Genomic DNA, 17,383 nt, shown 5'->3' with positions numbered 1-17,383 from the left:
ACGTGCGAGGGGGACGAGGATCCCACGTGGAGGCAACATCGACGAAGTCTCAGTCCGCCTCGCCGCTCCCGAGACGTGCGTGCGTTCTTCTTGCCATCATCAATTCGCCATCATCATGTCCCTCACATCGCTGTTGGCCAGCATTGCGGTCAAGGCCGCCGGAGTAGAGTCGGCGCCGTCTGCTCAGGGTCCTGACGCCCCTGATCCTGCCCTCGTCGTGCTTCAAGATATTCGCAGAGCCAGTCAGCTCGCTGATTCCCTCTCCCTCTACTCGGACAACGACGGCCTCGATGACCTGCCGACGTCAACGCTGCGACCGCTACTTCTCCACTCGGTGTGGGCAGAGGTCGAGACAAGGGTGCGCACGAAGCCAGGAGATGTAGACGCAAGACGAACCTGCCTGCAATCCGCCAAGGTGAGGACAGCTGCGGCTGTCGCGATTCTCTTCATGTGCTGCGTGCTAATCTCATCTATCCCGCCTGCCAGTCTCACTATCTTACCTATATCAAGACTCTGTTCGACCTCGGCGTTTTCTCCTCATCCTCCAGCTCATCCTCCTCGTCCTCTCAGCAGTCTCCGCTGCACCTCCTCGCCTCCCTACTTCGCCCCTACGCCACCTCAGCTTCGTCTTCTTCCTCATCCGGCTCGACGTCAATGCCCACCAACCCGCATCAGCGTCGCGAGCTCAAAGTCGCTCTCTTCAAGCTTGAGCGCAGCTTTAAGTCTGCTCTAGACGAATATCGCCATGCAGCGCGAGAGAAAGCAGGTCTCCAGGCGGGGGCAAAGCTGAGCGTGCCCGGAGCTGGTGCGACCTCTGCGGGTGGCAACAGCACCGAGACTGTCGCGCAAGAGCCAGACGAGGCACAGTGGGACTGGCTCGTCCTCCCCAAGCGGGCAAAACGCAATGAGCGAGGCGAAGGCAGCGATGACGAAGATGAAGACGAGGACGAAGGTAGCGATGCATTCGTCATGCCTGGCGGCAGCAAGGCCGCCTCCTCATCAGGCAGCATCGAAACGCCGCACAGCTTGCGGGCCTATCTCGTCCTCTTGCTACGCTATCATGCTTTGCTCGCGCTCAATAACCTTGGGTTCATCGATGACGAGCTCAACTTGCTCGCCAATATACCCGCAAGCGCGCAGAGGGACGCAGCTGAAAGGCAGGCGAGGGAAGAGGCCGAGGCGGAGCGTCGCATGGGAGGTGGGAATGATGACTTCCGAGTCGAGACGAGATTCGACGCTGCGGCTCCCGGCCCGCTGATGGACGACAAGGGTAAGCCTTTGCGTCCATTCACCATCACGAGCGGGCAGGGAGGCGCAGCTGGTAGCGGCAGCGGTAGTGCTAGCAGCGGCAATCTACCCATCCGCGAGCTCAACGAGCGTCAACGTATCCGGGACGGGGTGTTCCGCCCACACGAGCGTCTACCCACGATGAGCATCGACGAGTACCTCGCTGAGGAGCAGCGACGCGGGAATGTCCTCACTGGCGGCGGAGCAGAAGGTGCAGCGAAAGCTACACCAAGGGAAGAGAGGAGCTTGAGAGCCGAGATGGATGGGACTCGCGAGGGGAGGGAGGCGCAGGATGAGGAGCGCGAGGAGAAGATAGAGTGGGATCGCTTTACTGAGCAGAATAAGAGGGGGGCAGGGAATACGATGAATCGTGGGTGACCTGATGAGTAGAAGGAGAGAGGGAGACGAGGGATCAATGAGAAGGAGCAGCATGTCCTGTGAGCTTTCACCCAGAGCTTTGCTTGAGCTTGCTTGCGTCAATTCACACCGCCGCTGTTGTCCTGGCAGACAAGCGAGTAGATAATGGATGACATTAGTGAGGCGAACATATGCTGAGGAGGGTGGCTCGAGACGAGAGAGACGAGATATTGGAGTGAGGCGGTATTGCTGAATATACTGGATATGTCATGCTGATCGTCTTGCGAGGCATTGAGTTACTGAAGGGAAAAAGAGGCTTGCAATCGATGAAGCTTGGAGCTTGGTGCTCTCAGTAGTATGGCGGCACTTCCACATTGAGCCTTCTGCAGTCGCGCTCTTGATCGCATCATCGCTGCTGTCGGGCTTCTCGACAGAGAACGTGCGTTGTGAAGTCATCGACGTGGTCCAAGACCTCTCCATCAACAGAAGTGATGAGTTGCGTAAGCTCAGCACGCTTCATGCTGCCAGGCCGACCAACGATGACGATTCGACAGCCATCGAGCACACCTCCATCGCCAGCGTCAGCGATCGTTGTGGGCGAGCTGCTGCGCAGGATGTCAGACTGCTCGCGGGAAGACATTGGAGAAGGTCGTGATCTCAGGACGATGGGAGGGGAGATGATCTTAACATGTTCAAAATGAAAGAGAGAAGCGCAGACGGCGGCACTCAATTGCACTGTGCTTGACGAGCCGCTCATCCGGCGCGCTTGTGATGTAGGCCGCACTTCCGAGTGTCGCGTCTACGGTGGGTGGATATGACTTTGATTACGACGAAGCTGGGGAATGGGGGCTTCTGAAGACCGACAGATGAATATTCAGAACAGATCATCGAGGAGAGAGAGAGAGAAGGAGCGCGAAGACAGAAGCGTGATAAAGGTGGAATAGTGTGTATCTGTGCATGCTTATGAGCCGGTATCGCTGGTTTCGGTAAATGCATTGGGATTTGTAGACTGGTGTCTTGGCGCGCCGGTGGCGAAGAGGGAGAGAAGTGGGCGGGCCTAGTAGTCCCTCTCATCGATGACGTTGAGCCTGAACAGGTACCTGAAGCGGCACTGTGACTCGGAATAGATGATCAGCTCATCGTAGAGCAAATCCAGATCGAGCTCGTCATGCTCCACTGGCGTGCCCGCAGGCATCTTCACGCCTCGAAGTTCCTGACGACCCAAGTGCTCGGCGCAATCCACCCAGTCGCTCGTGTCATTGTAGCGGGTGGAACCCTTGCCGTAGGTGGAGTGCTTGCCCCGAGCCGAGACCTTCGCAGCAGCATTGCCATCAGAACCCTTGCGGAGGAGCGGCTCTCCAAGTTGGGCCTCGCAGAGAAGGACCAGACCAGTGCGGTCACTGAGGTAGGACTGAGAGAAGAGGAGAGGACGGGAGATCAGCTCAAAATGCCTGGCCACGAGAGCGGACAGGTTGAGATTGAGGAATGGAGTGACGGCGAAGTCACCCATGACTCATACTCAGCCGATCGAGATGCCTCACATGGCAGTAGTTGATTGACTTGGTCGAGATGTCAGCGAGGTAGATTCCCTTGCCAAACATGTACCCAGAGACGGGAGCCTCGGGCGGGGCAATGCGAAGACCTTGGGAGAGAATGCCAGCAAAGTTGGCGGTGCGGCTTCCATGCCAGAGCAGCTGGCGATTGTCTGGCTGAAGTTTCTTCCATTCAGCGAATCTCTCTTCTTCCCCTTCTCGCTCAATGCGGAAGATTTCCGCGACAGAGTGCTCGATGTGGTGGCTCCATCCCTTCTGGAGGCAATACTTCTCGAGTCTCTTGAACTCGTCCGAGTCCTTGTCCAAGGGAGCGATGGTCTTGAGCTTGAGATTGGCAAAAGCCTGGTCAATGTTGTTGACCTCCTTGCTTGAGGGCTTCTTCTCGAGGATGCTCATGCCGACTGTCATGTGTCTCAGAGTGTCGACTAGCTGCGTCTCGCGCTCAATATCTTCCTGACTGTCGATGCGGGGAAGCCTCGACTCGCGAGGATGTGCATGCGGGATGACGGTGTAATACTTCGCTCCCCAGTGATCGAGGTCATGGTTGGAGCCGCCTGCAGCGATGATTCGGCTGAGCTGAGAGAGTGCCGTGTATGCACGCTCTATGGACGTCGACGTGAGCTTGCCCAGAGGCATCTGCTCGGAGTCGTAGCCCATGTCTTCGAGAGCACTGCCAGCACGGTAGGAGAAAAAAGATGTTCAGCGTGATCAACCAGACAGGCTGCCTGGCCGAGGCAGACTCACACATCAAAGAGCTTGCGCGAGAAGATGAGCTCTCCCAGATCGTAGACGCTGTTGTGCAGCTTGGTCTCGTACTTCTTGCGGTGAGCGCCTCCTGCACCCTTGCTGCCGCACTCTTCGTCTTCTACCTCTTCCTCCTCGCTGTAGTCGTCTTCCTCAATGCCACCTCGCAGAAAGGTGTACTTGCCTTCCTTGGGCGTATCATAGCGCGCAGCCCAGGCCAGACCTGTCTTGCTCCTGAATCTGGAGTTGAACGCCTTGATGACCTCGTCGACAGTTGGATGAGGAAAGAATTTGAAGTCACCGCGCTCACCTACTCGCCCCCATTTCGTCCAAAGGTAGTAGTTTTTGTCCTTTCCTGTCGGGAGAGGCGCCAGGGCCTGCTGTGCATAAAACTTGTTGTTGTTTCTGCCCCATTGAAGATTAACGAAGTTGGCCATGGAGTCGTAGACTACGCCTTGATGCTGCAGAACTCGGTGGGTGCTGGTGAAGTTACTCATCGTATCCACAGGTGGTAGACGGCGGCTTTGGCGCATAGTGGACGACTCCGCCTTGGTAATTTCGGTGCCAGACTTGCTGGCTGCTGGTGCGGAGGTCCTAGTCTTGGCATTCCTACTCTTGTCGGACGGGGCTGACTTGTCGGTCATGACCTTCTTCTTGGTCTTCTTGCGAGCTGCTTTTCTCGGTGCGTAGTCGTCGTCGTCGTCATCACCGTCGCTGGAGCTGATCTCGATGGCGTTGCGCTTGCTCGAACCACCTCGCTTCTTGGCGGCGGTGGACGCAGCCTTCTTCTTCTTGGGCTCGGCTCTGGTCCCACTGACAGTGATGGGGTAATGCTTGATGTCTTCAAGTTTGCCTTCTTCCATCGAGACCTTGAGCCAGCGACAGGGCAGGAGAGGGATGCCCATGGCTTGAGCGGTCTCGATCTCGTCGCACATTGTGGGCTTCTCGACCACGAGGACGTGCGTCGCAGGCGGATCAGCGCCGACTTTGGCTACCACTTCGCCACCTGCGTCTTCGATCCATTCACAGAGAGTGGATTCCCCATAGCGACCAGGGCTGCCGATGATAGCAATGCGGCAGCCTTCGAGCATGCCTTTGCCGTCGCCAGCAGCGCTGGAGGACTTGTGTGACGCCATGTACGGCGGACTGATTCCTTGGCGCTGAGGATGATGTTAATGCTAGGGAAGTGGGAAGCGGTTCGATGGGTAGAAGGAGTGGTGTTGAGGACGGCAGGAGATGATTGCTCGCATTTCCGGAGTGTTGGCCAGCCAGCGGGGGAGGGCCGCTTTGTTCAACGGGCTCCAAGTGCATGTCTCAACGCTCGACGCGACCTGCTTCCGTGCACCCGAGCCTCCCGCTCACTCAGCCAGCCGCCGGGGCCAAGGGAAGCAACGCAGGCCACAGCCAAAATTGGCTGGCCAAAGCGATCCAACACCCGCCAAGCGAGAGCGGGGCGCGACGCATCTTCTTCTCGTCCACATCGTCACTACCATCCACTGAGCAGCTGCGACTCGTTTGAGGCCCTCAAGTGGGCGGCTGCTGGTTTTTCGCTTCTTCACTCCATTCTTCAGCCTCCCCCTTCGGCCGATCGCCCATGATGTGGGCAGCGGCTCTGGTCATTTTGCATTGCATCGCACTCCCCTTCACTCTCCTCTCCCTTACTCCAACCTCCTTCCTGCTCCGAATCCTCGCTCATGGCCCTCTTCCTAAGCACGTTGCCTTCATCATGGACGGCAATCGACGCTGGGCTCGATCTCTACCCTCTCGCTTGCCTTCAACTTCGGTCGTCTCTGGCCACCAATCAGGCTTCCAAGCCCTCAAGCGTGTCCTGGACCTCTGCCTGCAGCTACGCGGCATCGAGCACGTTACCGTCTACGCATTTGCGATCGATAATTTCAAGCGAAAGAGAGAAGAAGTGGACGAGCTTATGGCTCTTGCGAGGCAGAGCTTGATTGAGCTAGCAGGTCATGGGGAGCTGCTTGCGCGACATCAGGCTAGGCTCAAGGTCGTGGGAAGGACTGAGCTGCTGCCAAAGGATGTGCAGGATGCGGTGAGGAGGGTGGAAGATATGACGCGAGATAACATCGGGTGAGCAGGCGGGCGAGTGTGAAGACGATAGCAGCTCAGCCTGACCTTCACTCCCCTCGCAGTCCTACGCTCAACATCTGCATACCCTATTCCTCGCGCGACGAGATGGCCGGCGCGCTCCAGACCTGCGCTCGAAACCACGCCGCCTCGCAGAATGGGATCACAGCTAACGGCGGACCCCACGCCAATGGCAACCAGACCAATGGTAGCGCTCAGCACAGCGACTGCTCTGCCTCTGCCGAGCTTCAACAACTCGACTCAGCTATGATGCTAGCCCACTCTCCTCCGCTCGACATCCTCGTCCGGACATCAGGCGTGCATCGCCTCTCGGACTTCATGCTCTGGCAGATCACGCCAGAGACGACAATCCACTTCGTGCCCACATACTGGCCCGCCTTTGGACTTTGGGATCTGCTACCCATCGTGCTGCAATGGCAGGCGATGCACTTTCACAAGTGGTGGCGCGACGGAGGCGCGCATCAGGCGGGGAAGGAGGCGACATAGCGGGACATTACATGACAAGGTGTAGATTGCATATCCCAAATATTGGGCGACCTCTGGCTCGTCTATCTCTACGCGGCACGCTCAGCCGTATCTGCGGCCACAGCGATGGCCTGCCTCTCTTCGCGGTAGGCCACAAATTGTCCCAACACGATAAAGTCGAGGACGATGGTGCCCAGCGACCCCACCAGCCAGGAAGCGGACTCGGTCAAATACTCCTCATCGGTCGACTTGATCACGATGGACGCAACGTACGTCACGTTACCAGCAACTGCAAAGAGGAATAAGGCGAGTGACAGGCCCTCGCACTTGGTCTGACGATTCTTGAAGATCTGCGGCACGCGAGACGCGAGGTAGAGGGCCGCAGAGAGCCACCCGTACACCTGAGCGTCCCAACGCCATCCTGGGCCTTCGGGCTTGGAAGGGGGGCGAGAGTCTGGCTGACCGCCGTTGCCGTACTGCTCGACAGCCCAGGCTGCCACGCCTGTCAGGAGGACGACGAGCGCTGCGAAGACGTAGCGGAGGATCTCCATGCGGAGGCTGCGAGGTGCTGATGTGGGGGAGGAGGCGGGTTTGCCTGGGATGAGAGGGGTAGACTCGGTCGCCTGCTCGTTGTTGGTGTGCGACGAAGAGGAAGGCGCAGGAAGTGCCGGGTGGTAGAAGTCGTGATGTTTGCGGTAGTAGTAGTACTGCGCGATCAATGCCACATCACAGAGCGTGTAGTACCCCGCCAGGATGATCATCGTCCATAGCAGCTCTTGCCTCCATGCGCCGATAAGGTTGAGAAAGTCGCCTGCGAGCCAGATGACGACGAAGGCGAGTGAGAGGCCATCTCCTGACTTGCGATCATAGTTCTCTTTGAGTTGGCTAAAAGACGGGAGGAGCTAAGAAAGGCGTGAGAAAGGGAGGACTGGTATGAGCGGAAGAGATTGAATGGATTGCAACGCACGGCGTGTAGACGATTACCCAGCAAGCTATTGAGATCCTGCAATGGCGCAGCAGTGAGGGAGGGCGGTGAGGAGAGGTCAGCGATTGGTCATCACCTCATATCGCGCGCCGCGTCTGCTCACCATCCGACGACGCTTGACCACTGATCTCTGATGAGTTGATCTTCATCTGCGTCTGACCAGCCCGGGTGTCCCTTCTTGTGGTGCTTTGAAGCGGCGGCTGCGATGCCCAGCGCGATGGCCGGAGCAGCTCGCGCGACGATGGTACGTGTGCGGGTAGCGACCGTGGTGGGGATCGGCGCCATGCTATCGGAAGACGATGAGGGGGAGGAGAGGGATACTGTCTCTAGGTCCGGGCGCGATCTAGCTCTATTAGCGGCCCGACAGTGATAAGAGCAGGTCGGGGAAGGCGGATCGAGTCGTGATGGTGGTAAGAAAGGCAAATGCAGTCGTCGACGAGTCACTCGTCGAGGTCGGACGAGCAGGGTCAGCCCTCGAGTTCATGCGTCGAGTTCATGCGGACGACGGCAAATTCAATCAAATCGGCGCGCCGCCGGCCTCCTCGACTCGAGGTGCGGGAGGGGCGAGTGACGAGCGACAAGCGTGACGACAGGCGTCGGCGACGGACAGACGGACAGACGAGACGGAGAGCGAAGAGCCACGAGCCACGAGAGCTTCGCATTGCAACCACTCAGCAGACCATCCTCACTTCCATCCGCTCATAATAGCTCAGCAGCATGTCAAAGTGAGTGGCAATCCGTTACGAGCACCACTCAGCGAGCGAGCATGCTGACCATCGCTCTACTTTCCGCGCCTCCAGGCATCACCCGGATCTCATCCTCTGCCGCAAGCTCCCGGGGATCGCCATCGGACGTCTGTGCGAAAAATGCGACGGCAAGTGCCCCATCTGCGACTCCTACGTCAGGCCATCAACGCTGGTACGCATCTGTGAGGAATGCAACTTCGGCTCCTCAGGAGGCAAGTGCATCGTTTGTGGTGGCAATGGGATCTCGGATGCGTACTATTGTGCCGAGTGCGTGAGATTGGAGAAGGACAGAGATGGTTGTCCCAAGGTGGTGAACCTGGGGGCAAGCCGGACGGACCTCTTCTACCTCAAGAAGAAGTCACAAGGGTGAGTCATGTCCGTCGCAGTGGGGAAAGAGAACAACGAGTGCTGCGCTACGGATGCTGAACACACTACGTACATCTCCTTCGCAGTTTCCAAAGAGGCTAACATCTCGAGCAGCTACGGCCGCCACTACGTCTCCCATTCGATGCGCACCTCGCGCCACTCAGCAATTTGTACTTCTAATCAATACCAAGATCGCGCTTACACACCCATTCATTCACACAACACCCTCGGGCCTCACACGGTGATTAGCATACTGCGATGGTATCCATTGAGCCCCTTGTGTCGCTTTCTCCACCTCTCTCAACCGAGCGCCTCCTCCCTCTCCATGACGGTCTTGTCCAGCTTGATCAAAATAGTCGTCCGCTGCGGATGCTCAGCTGTAGGCACAGAGTGCGCAGTCACCCTCGCTGGAAAGCCCATCCCGTCCAAGATTGCCTCTACGATGCCAGCCGTATACGCCTCGACAGAGAGCTGTGACATGTCCTTTGGCACGGAGATGCCCCGCGAGTAGACGGGTTGGTTGGTAGAGATCATGTCTGTGTGGGAGGGACAGGGCCGGGGGAGGGGGTCGTCAGCCTGAGAGCCGAGTGTCATCCTGCCGCTACGCATGACAGCACGCACATTCATCACTTCTCTCCGTGCTCCTCTCTAAGCTATCTGCTGCCTTGCCAAAGAGAGCCTTCCAAGCCTGCCCATGAACCCAAAGCAGCATAGGCAGCAATCTCGTCTCCCTCTTTGGATTCTTGTTCGAGCTCGACGCCCCTCCGCCTGTCGGGGACTCTAGCCGTGAGTGCAACAGGGGAAGAAGGCGCTGTCCATGATGATAGCCAAGCAGGCTGAGCCTACGCTCCAGATCGCCAATACCAGTGACTCGCCCTTGCGTGTAGGAGACAATCTCTGCGTAGAGAAAGGAGAGCGAGCTCGATGCGACCTGCGTGGTCTTGGTCTTGTCTCTTGGTCGATCGAGAAGGTCTTGGTGCTGCGAGGATGAGGCAGAAGATGCGGAAGGTCCTGATACGCTAGGCGTCCGTGCGAGGTAGCTTGCCACGCCTGCTGGTAGGGCCGAGGAAGGGGTGCTCATGCGACTTCGTCCTGGTAGGGAGGAGCGGGGCGAGGGAGAGAGCGGGTATGATGAAGAAGACGAAGATGAGGCGGCTGCCATGCTTTGAGCTGGAGAGGCGGGTGGCGCTGATGTTCTTGGTCCTCCTGAGCTTGCGAATCGTGATGACGACGAGGCCATGGCGCCGGGTTACGATGTTGGAGTGGAAGGTGAGCCGCTCTGTGGACCGGCCTCGCAACTCACTCGCCGGCCCTCCGCTGCTGGTTCCGTCCTGAGTGGCTGGACGGCAAGGCGCGAAGATGGTGCGCCTCTCTGTCCGTCAATCTCAAGCCGCTGCCCTCGCCCTGGCCCACCAACATCGTGTCTCACTTTCCTTACTATCACGACCAGTAGATAGCTCATCGACCTAGGCGGCCGAGATTCGTAGACTTACAAACACCAGCGATAGCAAGCATCATCAGAAGATGTCGGGCATCTGCCGAGCAAGGTGAGCTCCTCAGCGACTGCAGCCACCCTCACTTCCGCCCTCGTACGGCTTGCAACTGACCTCGAGCCCTGATTCCCCTGTGCTGTCCAGGCTCGCCGAGGAGCGCAAAGCATGGCGCAAGGACCACCCCTTCGTGAGCTTCCGCCTTTGACATCGTACCATCACCCTGCTGGAGTCATCTGACCATCCCTTCGCCCTCTCCTCCTCCGCGCTCTCTCCGCGTCGTACCAGGGCTTCTACGCCAGACCGACTAAGGCAGAGGATGGATCAATGAACCTGATGAAGTGGGAGGCGGGCATCCCAGGCAAAGCAGGCTCCCTCTGGGAGGGAGGCATGTACAAGCTGACCCTCGACTTCCCGGAGGAATTCCCCACCAAGCCGCCTAAGTGTACGTGGGGCTCAGCGTTGACGAGGTCGTGAGTGTGAGCTGACTCCGCTACATCAACTTCAACCTCCTGTCCTCATGCAGGCAAATTCACACCTCCCCTCTTCCACCCTAACGTCTACCCGTCGGGCACCGTCTGCTTGTCCATTCTGGTGAGCCGCTCGTCCTAGAATGTTCCGCTTTGCCGCCCACTCGTCATCTGACCCAGTTGTCTCTGCTCGTGGTACTCTGTTCGCTCCCTTTGGCCCCTCTCGCTCACACACAGGACGAAGACAAGAATTGGCGCGCATCGATCAACGTCAAGCAGATCCTCCTGGGTATCCAGGACCTCCTCACTGAGCCCAACAACGCAGACCCTGCTCAGGCCCCAGCCTACCACTTGTTCCAGACGGACAAGGCCGCGTATGACAAGCGCATTCGTCAACAGGCGAGAGAGATGGTGCCGCAGGACTGAGTGTACAGAGGAAATGTGTGAGCAGGCGTGAAGAGGGACGTGAGGGAAGGCGAGGGGAAGAGGAGAAGGAGAGGCGGTGGTAAAGATGCGCCGATGGTTACACTCTACCTCGTTGCTATCCTCCAACTCTCACGCTCAGCCGTATCTAATCAATCATCAAAGCGTCATCACAGCTCGGGAACGCGGTGATCGTCACTTGCCATTGGCCATTGTCTACACGGCCGCAGCGGCATCCTCTCTCTTGATCTCTCCCGCCTGTGCCTGCTGTGCGACCCTCGCCTCTTCCTCGGCCACGATGTCGTTCGCTTCAGCAACAGCGTCCGCGGAGGGTGGTGCTGAGCTAGACGGCGAGGTCAAGCCCTCGCCATTCCCGAGGACGTGCATCTTGGCCAGATAGCCACGGTTGCGAATGTCCGAATAGTAGACTGTGATGAGCGAGGAATGGGGGGCGCTGTCAGCTCTGAGCCTCAGCACGGTTGGGACCCAATGACTACTCACGCAGATCCCTCCTGTTGATCGGCATCGACTCTCTAGGTAGCAGTCTCCCCCTACCGGTCCACTTCTCCGGCTTTACCAACGCCCTCAACGTCAGCGGCGTGTAGTACTTGCAAGTGATCGACCCACCGGCCTTCTCCACCGCCTTGATGGCCGTCGTGCTCGCTCGTGACACCACGAGTTTGAGCGGTTGAGAGAGGACTTCAGCTCCATCGCCCAGAAGCTTGACACCTCCGTCTCCAAGACGGTGGATGCAGCGTGAGAGATAGAGCTCACGAACGGTGATGGGAGCAGAAGGGTCAAGGCGGCCGGAGTCGATCCACGTTTGAAGGCGCGAGAGGTTCAGCGGGACCGTTTCGTGGGCAAAGCTGCGCGGGGAAGGGGATTGTGAGTATCAGCAGCCGGTCATAGGGTGAGAGCATAGGTCATGCCGCTCCTCTGATGGTACCCACGAGTTGACAAACCCCCTCTTAGGAAATCTTCTCATGATCGGCGTCTGACCTCCCTCAAATCCAGGCGTAGGCTTCCCATTACCCGTCCTCGCCTTCTGTCCCTTATGACCACGCGTTGATGTTCCACCTCGACCAGAAGAGTCTCCTCGACCGAGGCGCTTGGCCTTCTTTGCTGGCTGAGCGGGGGATAGGTGTCCGATGGAGTATTGGGAAGGTGGTTGGAGGGTCGTTGCGTAGCTGCGAGCTGAGGGGCGAGAGTTGGGGGCGACCCGGCGAGAGAGGGTGGAAGTTGATGCTATGGCTGCTGCTGATGAGCTAGAGACTGCAGGAGTGAGCGCGAGGCGAGCCAGAGAGGCTGTCAAGCCGCTTGAGGAGCGCATAGCCATGGTTGATGGACGGTAAGAGGATGTTGGATCAGAATAGTTGCTAGCCTCTCAAGCTCAGCCCATCAATCGACCCGTCGTCGTCTTGCCGCGCGCGCCGTTGCGCCCAGTCCGACGGTGAAGAGATGAGCCGGCTCAAGCTCGGTCGGTCGGATGACTGCTCATCTCGGCCACGCAGCGACGACATCTTCGACCTTCTTACCACACAACTCCACCTCACTTCTCTGAGACAGAGCAGCAGCAAATGACCATCGTCACGCCTCAGATGATCAGGGCGACTAGGGTAGCATTGAGAGAAGCAGCCAACAACAGGGCAGCAGCAGCAGCGGCAGCGTCGGCATCAGCAGCAGCATCTGCTTCGCCACTGCGACGCAGCGCAGCTTTCCCCTCCTTCGCCTCTTCTTCTTCCTCATCGTCGGCAATTTCGCCGTCTCGCGCTCATTTTTCAACAAGCGCACGACGTTGGGCTGACGACAAGGCTCAAAAGGCAAAGGAGGACCAAGCGGCTGGCGAGGCGATGGGAACTGAGGCCAACAAGCCTGAGGCTGAGAAGAAGGATGGCGCTTCTTCCGAGGTGGAGAAGCAGCTGGCTGAGAAGGACAAGATGATCAAGGAGCTCAAGGTGTGTGCACATCACAATGGATCTGCGCTTTGACGGGTGGATCGCCTGGCTCACACTTCCCTCTTCCTCTCCACCCGGTTGCGCAGGACCAACTCCTCTACTCGAAAGCCGACCTCCAGAACACTCAGCGCCGCGCTCAGGAAGAGAAGTCTCAAGCCTCAGAGTACGCCATCACTAAGCTGGCACGAGACCTTACCTCTTCCCTGGACATCCTTCACCTGGCCTTGCGCTCAGTTCCCGAGGCGATGCGCAAGCCCGCGACAGACGGGGCAGACGAAGCCCGCAAAGCAGTCTCTGAGCTATACAGCGGTGTAGAGCTGACGCAGAAGAGCATGACGGACATGCTCCGTACGCACGGGGTGACCAGCTTCGACCCTACGGGCGAGAAGTTCGACCCCAATGAGCACGAGGCTATGTACCAGGCACCGGTCCCAGGTAAGGAGCCGGGAAGCGTGCTGGAGTGCTCGAAGATTGGCTTCAAGATCAAGGGGAGAATATTGAGGCCGGCGCAGGTTGGTGTGGTGCAGGGTTAGACGAAGAGGCTGAGGGGCATGGCATAAGGGTACGGAAGGGGCTGGGATCAGATGGTGCGGTCACGCGAATAGGAGGAGAGTCGAAACGGTAGCACCGATGGGGTCATGTCGAGGGACATTATAGCACTTCACGCGCATACACACATCCACTCCTCAATACAGCAATGCACGCCGTGCGCCACGGATTCCATTTGCGATGATTTCTTGCGTGCATTTCACCTCTTCTTCTTCCCGACCACGGTGGTAAACCCATCCTCATCAACGATGGGCTCTTGCTTCTCCTTGGGCTGCCTGGCCTGCCCCGACCCCTCAGCGGGTCCATCCACTTCCATATCATCGTCACTGTCGTCTTCACTACTCTCCCCCTCGCCGATCTCTCCCTGCCACCCCGCCCTGTCCCTCTGGCTCTGCAACCTCTTATTCCTCAACTTCTCGGCCGCCTCATCCAGTGGCGCCAATGCCGCTTGAGCCGCCGCCAGGACCTGTTGTGCTGCTGCCTCCTGGGCGATAGGGTCTTGCCCCGCTTCTGAGGAGGAGGGCGAAGCGAAGATTACACGATGAAGCGAGCAGATACGTCCGGCAATGTAGTCGCATGACCCGTCCTCTACGTGCGCCTCGTACTCGTCTGCGACGTATTGCTCCAAGACGTCTGCGAGCTCGTCTTCCTCTGGTGTGGGTGGGGCGGCAGGTCGTGCGATTGCGTTGTTAGAGCCAGAAGGGCCTGCAGTGTTGGGCTCGAATACTCCAAGCGTCGAAGCACCGGGCTGTCCTCCGTAGGTATCACAGATGTGCGATACAAGGAAATCGCACTTCTCCTTTGATTCTGGTCCTCCCCAGTGCTCGTCTATCGCCATGCGCATCGAGGGCCAGAGCTGGAGCGTGTGGATGACCGCCCGCGCGAAAAGACATTGCTGAGCTGATGGAGGGAGATCCATGGATGCCGCTGATGAGGAGGCCATGCTGATCGTGAGTGATCGCTATGGTAGTGTTGTAAAGGTGGAGAGGGTCAGGCGCGAAGAGTTGAGGTTGACTTGAGTAGCGAGAGGCAAATTGTGTCGGGGCCTTTTGCCGGAACGGGAGCGGCGGATGGAGGGGCGGACTGAGACACTGGCTTGAGCAAGAGCCAGACGTCGGCCGGACCGGCAAAGAGGCATCGAGGTCCGGCTTGACTGAGCACCTGCATTCATTCGATGCCTCCATCCTCATCCTCCAATCCACTTCGATTCCCCCCTCTAGATAAGACATGAGCGATTCCTCGTCACCAGAAGCAGGTCCCAGCTCCCGTCCTGCCAACACCAATGGCCCATCATATCGTCCAAATCCCTCCTTCTCCTTCCCCTCGGCCTTTCAACCAAGTATCATCCGCTCCTACCAAAAAGACAGCTACTACCTCTCCCTTCTCCGCTCCCAACTGCATGAAGTCACTCGCACGTTACTAGGCTCGCGCTTCCTCCAGCAACATGGACAAGCCGTTTCACTCTTTGCCGCGTTGGGTTACCATGTATTCACGACGTGGGAAGGGGCCCAGACGCTTGGCGAGGAATACGTCGGGTCGAGGATGATCGAGACTGGTGGAGACAAGGCGGGCAGCTTTGTGAGCAAGCAGAGGCGGGTTGCGTTTATCCTCGTGCAGGTTCTGGCGCCATTCATCCTCAGCAGGGTGTACGCCCGCATGCGACGACGGATCAACGCGAGCAATACAGCCAGGCAACAAGCACTGCAGCGTCGCGTGTTACGCTGGAAGGCTGTGGGTGGTCAGCCGGCTGAGGAACCAAAGGCATCACGCATGGATAGACTTGTGGGGAGGCTATGCAAGTGGCTGCCCAGCTTGGAGACACTCAATCGCGCCGATGGGTGGATCGCTTACGGGACGGCGCTGCATTTGATGCTCTTTTACTTGGGCGGGAGATACTACAAGGTCGCACAGAGGGTCGTCGGGGTCGAGTACGTGAGTGTGCGCGTAGCAAAACCTCGCTACAGAACAGCCAATGATTGAGCGTCTATCTTGTTCCTTTCCATGCAGATCTCCATCCATCCATCCCCACCGGGACAGGAGCCCCCTTCGTACGAAGTACTTGGAGTCCTCCTTGGTGTACAGCTAGGTGTCAAGCTCGCCCTCGCTCTCAATCGGCATCTACATCGCCGCGCTGCAGCAGCGGCAGCTGCGAGAAAGAAGAAGTTGGCGAGCGGCGACAACGAGGATGAGAAGGATGGGCAGCAACAGGACGATGAGGACGAGGCGGCCCCCACGGTCGACGTGGACGGTCGCCTCTGGTCGCACAAGAGCGGGCCCGCTCGACCCGTGGCGGCTGGACTGCGGGCACAAGGCCTTGATGGCGGTGATGAGCATGACGATGACGACCCCTCGTCCAACCCACGGGACTATTCTTCTCTCCCCCCTCCCGGTCGCACCGTACCCCTAGCCTATCCGTCCTCAACCAGCTCCTCCCTTCTGCCCTCCATCACCTCCTCGCGATCACCATCAAACAACACCATCTCCACCGCTCAACTCCAAGCTGCCCCCCTCGAGTCCTCCTCCACCTCCATGCTGCGCTGTACCCTCTGCATGGACGAGCGACAACCCCACAAGGGAACGAGTGCAGTGACCGAGTGTGGGCACGTCTTTGATTGGTCGTGTATTATGAGCTGGTTGAGGGAGAAAGGCGAGTGCCCATTGTGTAGGCAGGAGGTCAAAGCGGAGAGGGTTGTGCCGATGTGAGTCAGAGAGAGGGGGAGAGAGGGACTGAGCAGCTAGCTGACTGATGCCCTCTTCCGCTGCCGCAGATACAATATGTAGGGGGATGTTGAGCTGACCAGCAGGGCGCAGACGCTCGTCAAGGATCGACATTCTTTGGCACACCTTGAAGCGTGTCGATGTCCGTCGACCCAGCTCTGACATCTCGTCTCGAATAGAGGCCACTGGGGCCTTGTGTGATTCATATAATGTACAGATATGCCTCTCGACCCCAGCATCGAGGCATCACGACAGTGAGCCTGCCTGCCTGTGCAACTGACCTTGTCTATCAGTGGCCTCGATCTGGGCCACCCTGTCCTTCTCAAATTGCACACCACTGCCCAAACCACTCCTCTCCCAATCTCTCGCTGCTCATCGGCTCCTCTCCTTGTGTGGTATCCGTCCTCCCTGCGCGTTAGTCTCCTCACCGGCTCACCGTCTCACCCTCTTCTCTCTACACATACACTCCGACAGCATTGAAAAGCGCCACGACACCGCCACCAGCGCAGATCGATGTAGCGATAGCGACAGCCAGCTCCGAGGGGAGGGCGCCACGTTTCGGCAAGCTGGAGTGCGTGCAAGTGAGGACCGTGAGAGCGACGAAGTATAGCGCAAGAGGGGATATCGAGAGGAACGGAGGTCATGGAAAGAGCACAATATGGTCAGCCATCGTCGAGAAAGGTGGTTCAAGGAGAAGGGTCTCGACACCCACGTAGTGAAGAAGAAAGCGCCAAAGAAAGTTGCGAGGAGGAGGACCAAAGCGACCGTGGGCATGGCGTGTACGGGCACTGAGGGACGGATGGGCGGGGAGGTCGAGTGCAGGGACTGATTGTGGAAGAAAGTGTGCGTCATGAACGTTGTGTCGAGGAGAAGTTCGGGGCGATGCGGTGTGAGGATGAGGACAGGGAAGACGGCGGGGGAGCAGGTCCGAGGAGTGCGAGAGGGAAGGGCGGGCGGTCAGCATAGTGAGCAGAATGGCATCTACCGAGGTAGAGCGGGAACTCACGGCAGCAGCCTTGTACGACTGTGAGAACGACATGGTGTCGATCGTCGCCTGTCAAGCTGAGGTGTTGTGCCGGGTAGAGGTAGACGTCGTGGAAGGAAGGAAAGGAAGTCGCCAATCACTCCCCGCCTCGACGTCGAGCTGCAGCGCAGCCGCCAAGCCAAGC

At 58.3% G+C, this 17,383-nt stretch overlaps 12 protein-coding genes across 12 annotated transcripts; 6 read left to right on the top strand and 6 right to left on the bottom strand.

Moving 5' to 3' along the window:
* Positions 1–92: 92 nt before the first annotated feature.
* BDZ90DRAFT_276879 (hypothetical protein) lies at positions 93–1,972 on the top strand. The gene is made up of 2 exons (XM_025508961.1): positions 93–415; positions 487–1,972. Exons 1-2 carry the CDS (start codon positions 116–118, stop codon positions 1,663–1,665), a joined length of 1,479 nt encoding a protein of 492 aa, XP_025365026.1. The 5' UTR covers positions 93–115; the 3' UTR covers positions 1,666–1,972.
* A 710-nt stretch (positions 1,973–2,682) lies between these two features.
* Positions 2,683–5,147, bottom strand: BDZ90DRAFT_266362 (PARP-domain-containing protein). Its single transcript, XM_025508691.1, has 3 exons — positions 3,942–5,147; positions 3,186–3,867; positions 2,683–3,055 (listed from the first exon to the last, which is right to left on the bottom strand). Exons 1-3 carry the CDS (start codon positions 5,075–5,077, stop codon positions 2,702–2,704), a joined length of 2,172 nt encoding a protein of 723 aa, XP_025365025.1. The 5' UTR covers positions 5,078–5,147; the 3' UTR covers positions 2,683–2,701.
* A 272-nt stretch (positions 5,148–5,419) lies between these two features.
* Positions 5,420–6,533, top strand: BDZ90DRAFT_248013 (Di-trans-poly-cis-decaprenylcistransferase; the record flags this gene model as incomplete). The annotated part of the gene is made up of 3 exons (XM_025507614.1): positions 5,420–6,029; positions 6,092–6,234; positions 6,292–6,533. Exons 1-3 carry the CDS (start codon positions 5,536–5,538, stop codon positions 6,531–6,533), a joined length of 879 nt encoding a protein of 292 aa, XP_025365024.1. The 5' UTR covers positions 5,420–5,535.
* Positions 6,534–6,541: 8 nt separating this feature from the next.
* On the bottom strand, positions 6,542–7,721 carry BDZ90DRAFT_229436 (hypothetical protein). The gene is made up of 3 exons (XM_025505063.1): positions 7,601–7,721; positions 7,480–7,504; positions 6,542–7,397 (listed from the first exon to the last, which is right to left on the bottom strand). The coding sequence occupies exons 1-3, from the start codon at positions 7,644–7,646 to the stop codon at positions 6,602–6,604; spliced, it is 867 nt and encodes a 288-aa protein (XP_025365023.1). The 5' UTR covers positions 7,647–7,721; the 3' UTR covers positions 6,542–6,601.
* Positions 7,722–8,159: 438 nt separating this feature from the next.
* Positions 8,160–9,136, top strand: BDZ90DRAFT_229435 (putative Pre-mRNA splicing factor ini1). Its single transcript, XM_025505062.1, has 3 exons — positions 8,160–8,222; positions 8,298–8,609; positions 8,696–9,136. Exons 1-3 carry the CDS (start codon positions 8,215–8,217, stop codon positions 8,709–8,711), a joined length of 336 nt encoding a protein of 111 aa, XP_025365022.1. The 5' UTR covers positions 8,160–8,214; the 3' UTR covers positions 8,712–9,136.
* Positions 8,816–9,881, bottom strand: BDZ90DRAFT_229434 (TRAPP I complex). Its single transcript, XM_025505061.1, has 2 exons — positions 9,231–9,881; positions 8,816–9,145 (listed from the first exon to the last, which is right to left on the bottom strand). The coding sequence occupies exons 1-2, from the start codon at positions 9,847–9,849 to the stop codon at positions 8,910–8,912; spliced, it is 855 nt and encodes a 284-aa protein (XP_025365021.1). The 5' UTR covers positions 9,850–9,881; the 3' UTR covers positions 8,816–8,909.
* Positions 9,882–10,007: 126 nt separating this feature from the next.
* On the top strand, positions 10,008–11,158 carry BDZ90DRAFT_229433 (ubiquitin-conjugating enzyme). The gene is made up of 5 exons (XM_025505060.1): positions 10,008–10,156; positions 10,247–10,289; positions 10,388–10,544; positions 10,626–10,693; positions 10,807–11,158. The coding sequence occupies exons 1-5, from the start codon at positions 10,134–10,136 to the stop codon at positions 10,993–10,995; spliced, it is 480 nt and encodes a 159-aa protein (XP_025365020.1). The 5' UTR covers positions 10,008–10,133; the 3' UTR covers positions 10,996–11,158.
* A 19-nt stretch (positions 11,159–11,177) lies between these two features.
* On the bottom strand, positions 11,178–12,370 carry BDZ90DRAFT_229432 (ribosomal protein L15). Its single transcript, XM_025505059.1, has 3 exons — positions 11,943–12,370; positions 11,494–11,858; positions 11,178–11,420 (listed from the first exon to the last, which is right to left on the bottom strand). The coding sequence occupies exons 1-3, from the start codon at positions 12,326–12,328 to the stop codon at positions 11,209–11,211; spliced, it is 963 nt and encodes a 320-aa protein (XP_025365019.1). The 5' UTR covers positions 12,329–12,370; the 3' UTR covers positions 11,178–11,208.
* Positions 12,371–12,545: 175 nt separating this feature from the next.
* On the top strand, positions 12,546–13,845 carry BDZ90DRAFT_229431 (GrpE-domain-containing protein). Its single transcript, XM_025505058.1, has 2 exons — positions 12,546–12,947; positions 13,034–13,845. Exons 1-2 carry the CDS (start codon positions 12,570–12,572, stop codon positions 13,478–13,480), a joined length of 825 nt encoding a protein of 274 aa, XP_025365018.1. The 5' UTR covers positions 12,546–12,569; the 3' UTR covers positions 13,481–13,845.
* BDZ90DRAFT_229430 (hypothetical protein) lies at positions 13,647–14,511 on the bottom strand. Its single transcript, XM_025505057.1, has one exon. The coding sequence runs from the start codon at positions 14,437–14,439 to the stop codon at positions 13,696–13,698; it is 744 nt and encodes a 247-aa protein (XP_025365017.1). The 5' UTR covers positions 14,440–14,511; the 3' UTR covers positions 13,647–13,695.
* A 422-nt stretch (positions 14,512–14,933) lies between these two features.
* Positions 14,934–16,462, top strand: BDZ90DRAFT_13674 (hypothetical protein). Its single transcript, XM_025503427.1, has 4 exons — positions 14,934–15,062; positions 15,287–15,428; positions 15,504–16,195; positions 16,265–16,462. Exons 2-4 carry the CDS (start codon positions 15,366–15,368, stop codon positions 16,275–16,277), a joined length of 768 nt encoding a protein of 255 aa, XP_025365016.1. The 5' UTR covers positions 14,934–15,062; positions 15,287–15,365; the 3' UTR covers positions 16,278–16,462.
* BDZ90DRAFT_229428 (hypothetical protein) lies at positions 16,351–17,300 on the bottom strand. The gene is made up of 3 exons (XM_025505056.1): positions 17,221–17,300; positions 16,927–17,039; positions 16,351–16,780 (listed from the first exon to the last, which is right to left on the bottom strand). The coding sequence occupies exons 1-3, from the start codon at positions 17,251–17,253 to the stop codon at positions 16,669–16,671; spliced, it is 258 nt and encodes an 85-aa protein (XP_025365015.1). The 5' UTR covers positions 17,254–17,300; the 3' UTR covers positions 16,351–16,668.
* Between the last annotated feature and the right edge of the window lie 83 nt (positions 17,301–17,383).

The sequence above is a fragment of the Jaminaea rosea genome (genome assembly GCF_003144245.1).
Source record: "Jaminaea rosea strain MCA 5214 unplaced genomic scaffold BDZ90scaffold_1, whole genome shotgun sequence".
In the NCBI taxonomy this organism is placed as follows: Eukaryota; Fungi; Basidiomycota; class Exobasidiomycetes; order Microstromatales; genus Jaminaea; species Jaminaea rosea.
The sequence above is the reverse complement of the archived record's forward strand: the minus strand, read 5'-3'. Positions and strand labels throughout refer to the sequence as shown.

Coding starts and splice junctions, on each gene's coding strand:
- BDZ90DRAFT_229432 (XM_025505059.1), bottom strand. CDS start 12,328: ATGGCTATGCGCTCCTCAAGCGGCTTGACAGCCTCTCTGGCTCGCCTC. Junction 11,859..11,942: donor AAGAGGGGGTTTGTCAACTC/GTGGGTACCATC, acceptor TTCCCCGCGCAG/CTTTGCCCACGAAACGGTCC. Junction 11,421..11,493: donor GATCAACAGGAGGGATCTGC/GTGAGTAGTCAT, acceptor CGCTCATCACAG/TCTACTATTCGGACATTCGC.
- BDZ90DRAFT_229431 (XM_025505058.1), top strand. CDS start 12,570: ATGACCATCGTCACGCCTCAGATGATCAGGGCGACTAGGGTAGCATTG. Junction 12,948..13,033: donor AGATGATCAAGGAGCTCAAG/GTGTGTGCACAT, acceptor CCGGTTGCGCAG/GACCAACTCCTCTACTCGAA.
- BDZ90DRAFT_229436 (XM_025505063.1), bottom strand. CDS start 7,646: ATGAAGATCAACTCATCAGAGATCAGTGGTCAAGCGTCGTCGGATG. Junction 7,505..7,600: donor TGGTCAAGCGTCGTCGGATG/GTGAGCAGACGC, acceptor GGATCTCAATAG/CTTGCTGGGTAATCGTCTAC. Junction 7,398..7,479: donor TGGGTAATCGTCTACACGCC/GTGCGTTGCAAT, acceptor CCCGTCTTTTAG/CCAACTCAAAGAGAACTATG.
- BDZ90DRAFT_229428 (XM_025505056.1), bottom strand. CDS start 17,253: ATGTCGTTCTCACAGTCGTACAAGGCTGCTGCC. Junction 17,040..17,220: donor AGTCGTACAAGGCTGCTGCC/GTGAGTTCCCGC, acceptor TTCCACAATCAG/TCCCTGCACTCGACCTCCCC. Junction 16,781..16,926: donor GGCGCTTTCTTCTTCACTAC/GTGGGTGTCGAG, acceptor CACGCACTCCAG/CTTGCCGAAACGTGGCGCCC.
- BDZ90DRAFT_13674 (XM_025503427.1), top strand. CDS start 15,366: ATGCTCTTTTACTTGGGCGGGAGATACTACAAGGTCGCACAGAGGGTC. Junction 15,429..15,503: donor GGGTCGTCGGGGTCGAGTAC/GTGAGTGTGCGC, acceptor CTTTCCATGCAG/ATCTCCATCCATCCATCCCC.
- BDZ90DRAFT_229433 (XM_025505060.1), top strand. CDS start 10,134: ATGTCGGGCATCTGCCGAGCAAG. Junction 10,157..10,246: donor TCGGGCATCTGCCGAGCAAG/GTGAGCTCCTCA, acceptor TGTGCTGTCCAG/GCTCGCCGAGGAGCGCAAAG. Junction 10,694..10,806: donor CCGTCTGCTTGTCCATTCTG/GTGAGCCGCTCG, acceptor GCTCACACACAG/GACGAAGACAAGAATTGGCG.
- BDZ90DRAFT_229430 (XM_025505057.1), bottom strand. CDS start 14,439: ATGGCCTCCTCATCAGCGGCATCCATGGATCTCCCTCCATCAGCTCAG.
- BDZ90DRAFT_276879 (XM_025508961.1), top strand. CDS start 116: ATGTCCCTCACATCGCTGTTGGCCAGCATTGCGGTCAAGGCCGCCGGA. Junction 416..486: donor CCTGCCTGCAATCCGCCAAG/GTGAGGACAGCT, acceptor CCCGCCTGCCAG/TCTCACTATCTTACCTATAT.
- BDZ90DRAFT_229434 (XM_025505061.1), bottom strand. CDS start 9,849: ATGGCCTCGTCGTCATCACGATTCGCAAGCTCAGGAGGACCAAGAACA. Junction 9,146..9,230: donor CACGGAGAGAAGTGATGAAT/GTGCGTGCTGTC, acceptor CCTCCCACACAG/ACATGATCTCTACCAACCAA.
- BDZ90DRAFT_266362 (XM_025508691.1), bottom strand. CDS start 5,077: ATGGCGTCACACAAGTCCTCCAGCGCTGCTGGCGACGGCAAAGGCATG. Junction 3,868..3,941: donor TCGCGCAAGCTCTTTGATGT/GTGAGTCTGCCT, acceptor CCGTGCTGGCAG/TGCTCTCGAAGACATGGGCT. Junction 3,056..3,185: donor AGTCAATCAACTACTGCCAT/GTGAGGCATCTC, acceptor CTCTTCTCTCAG/TCCTACCTCAGTGACCGCAC.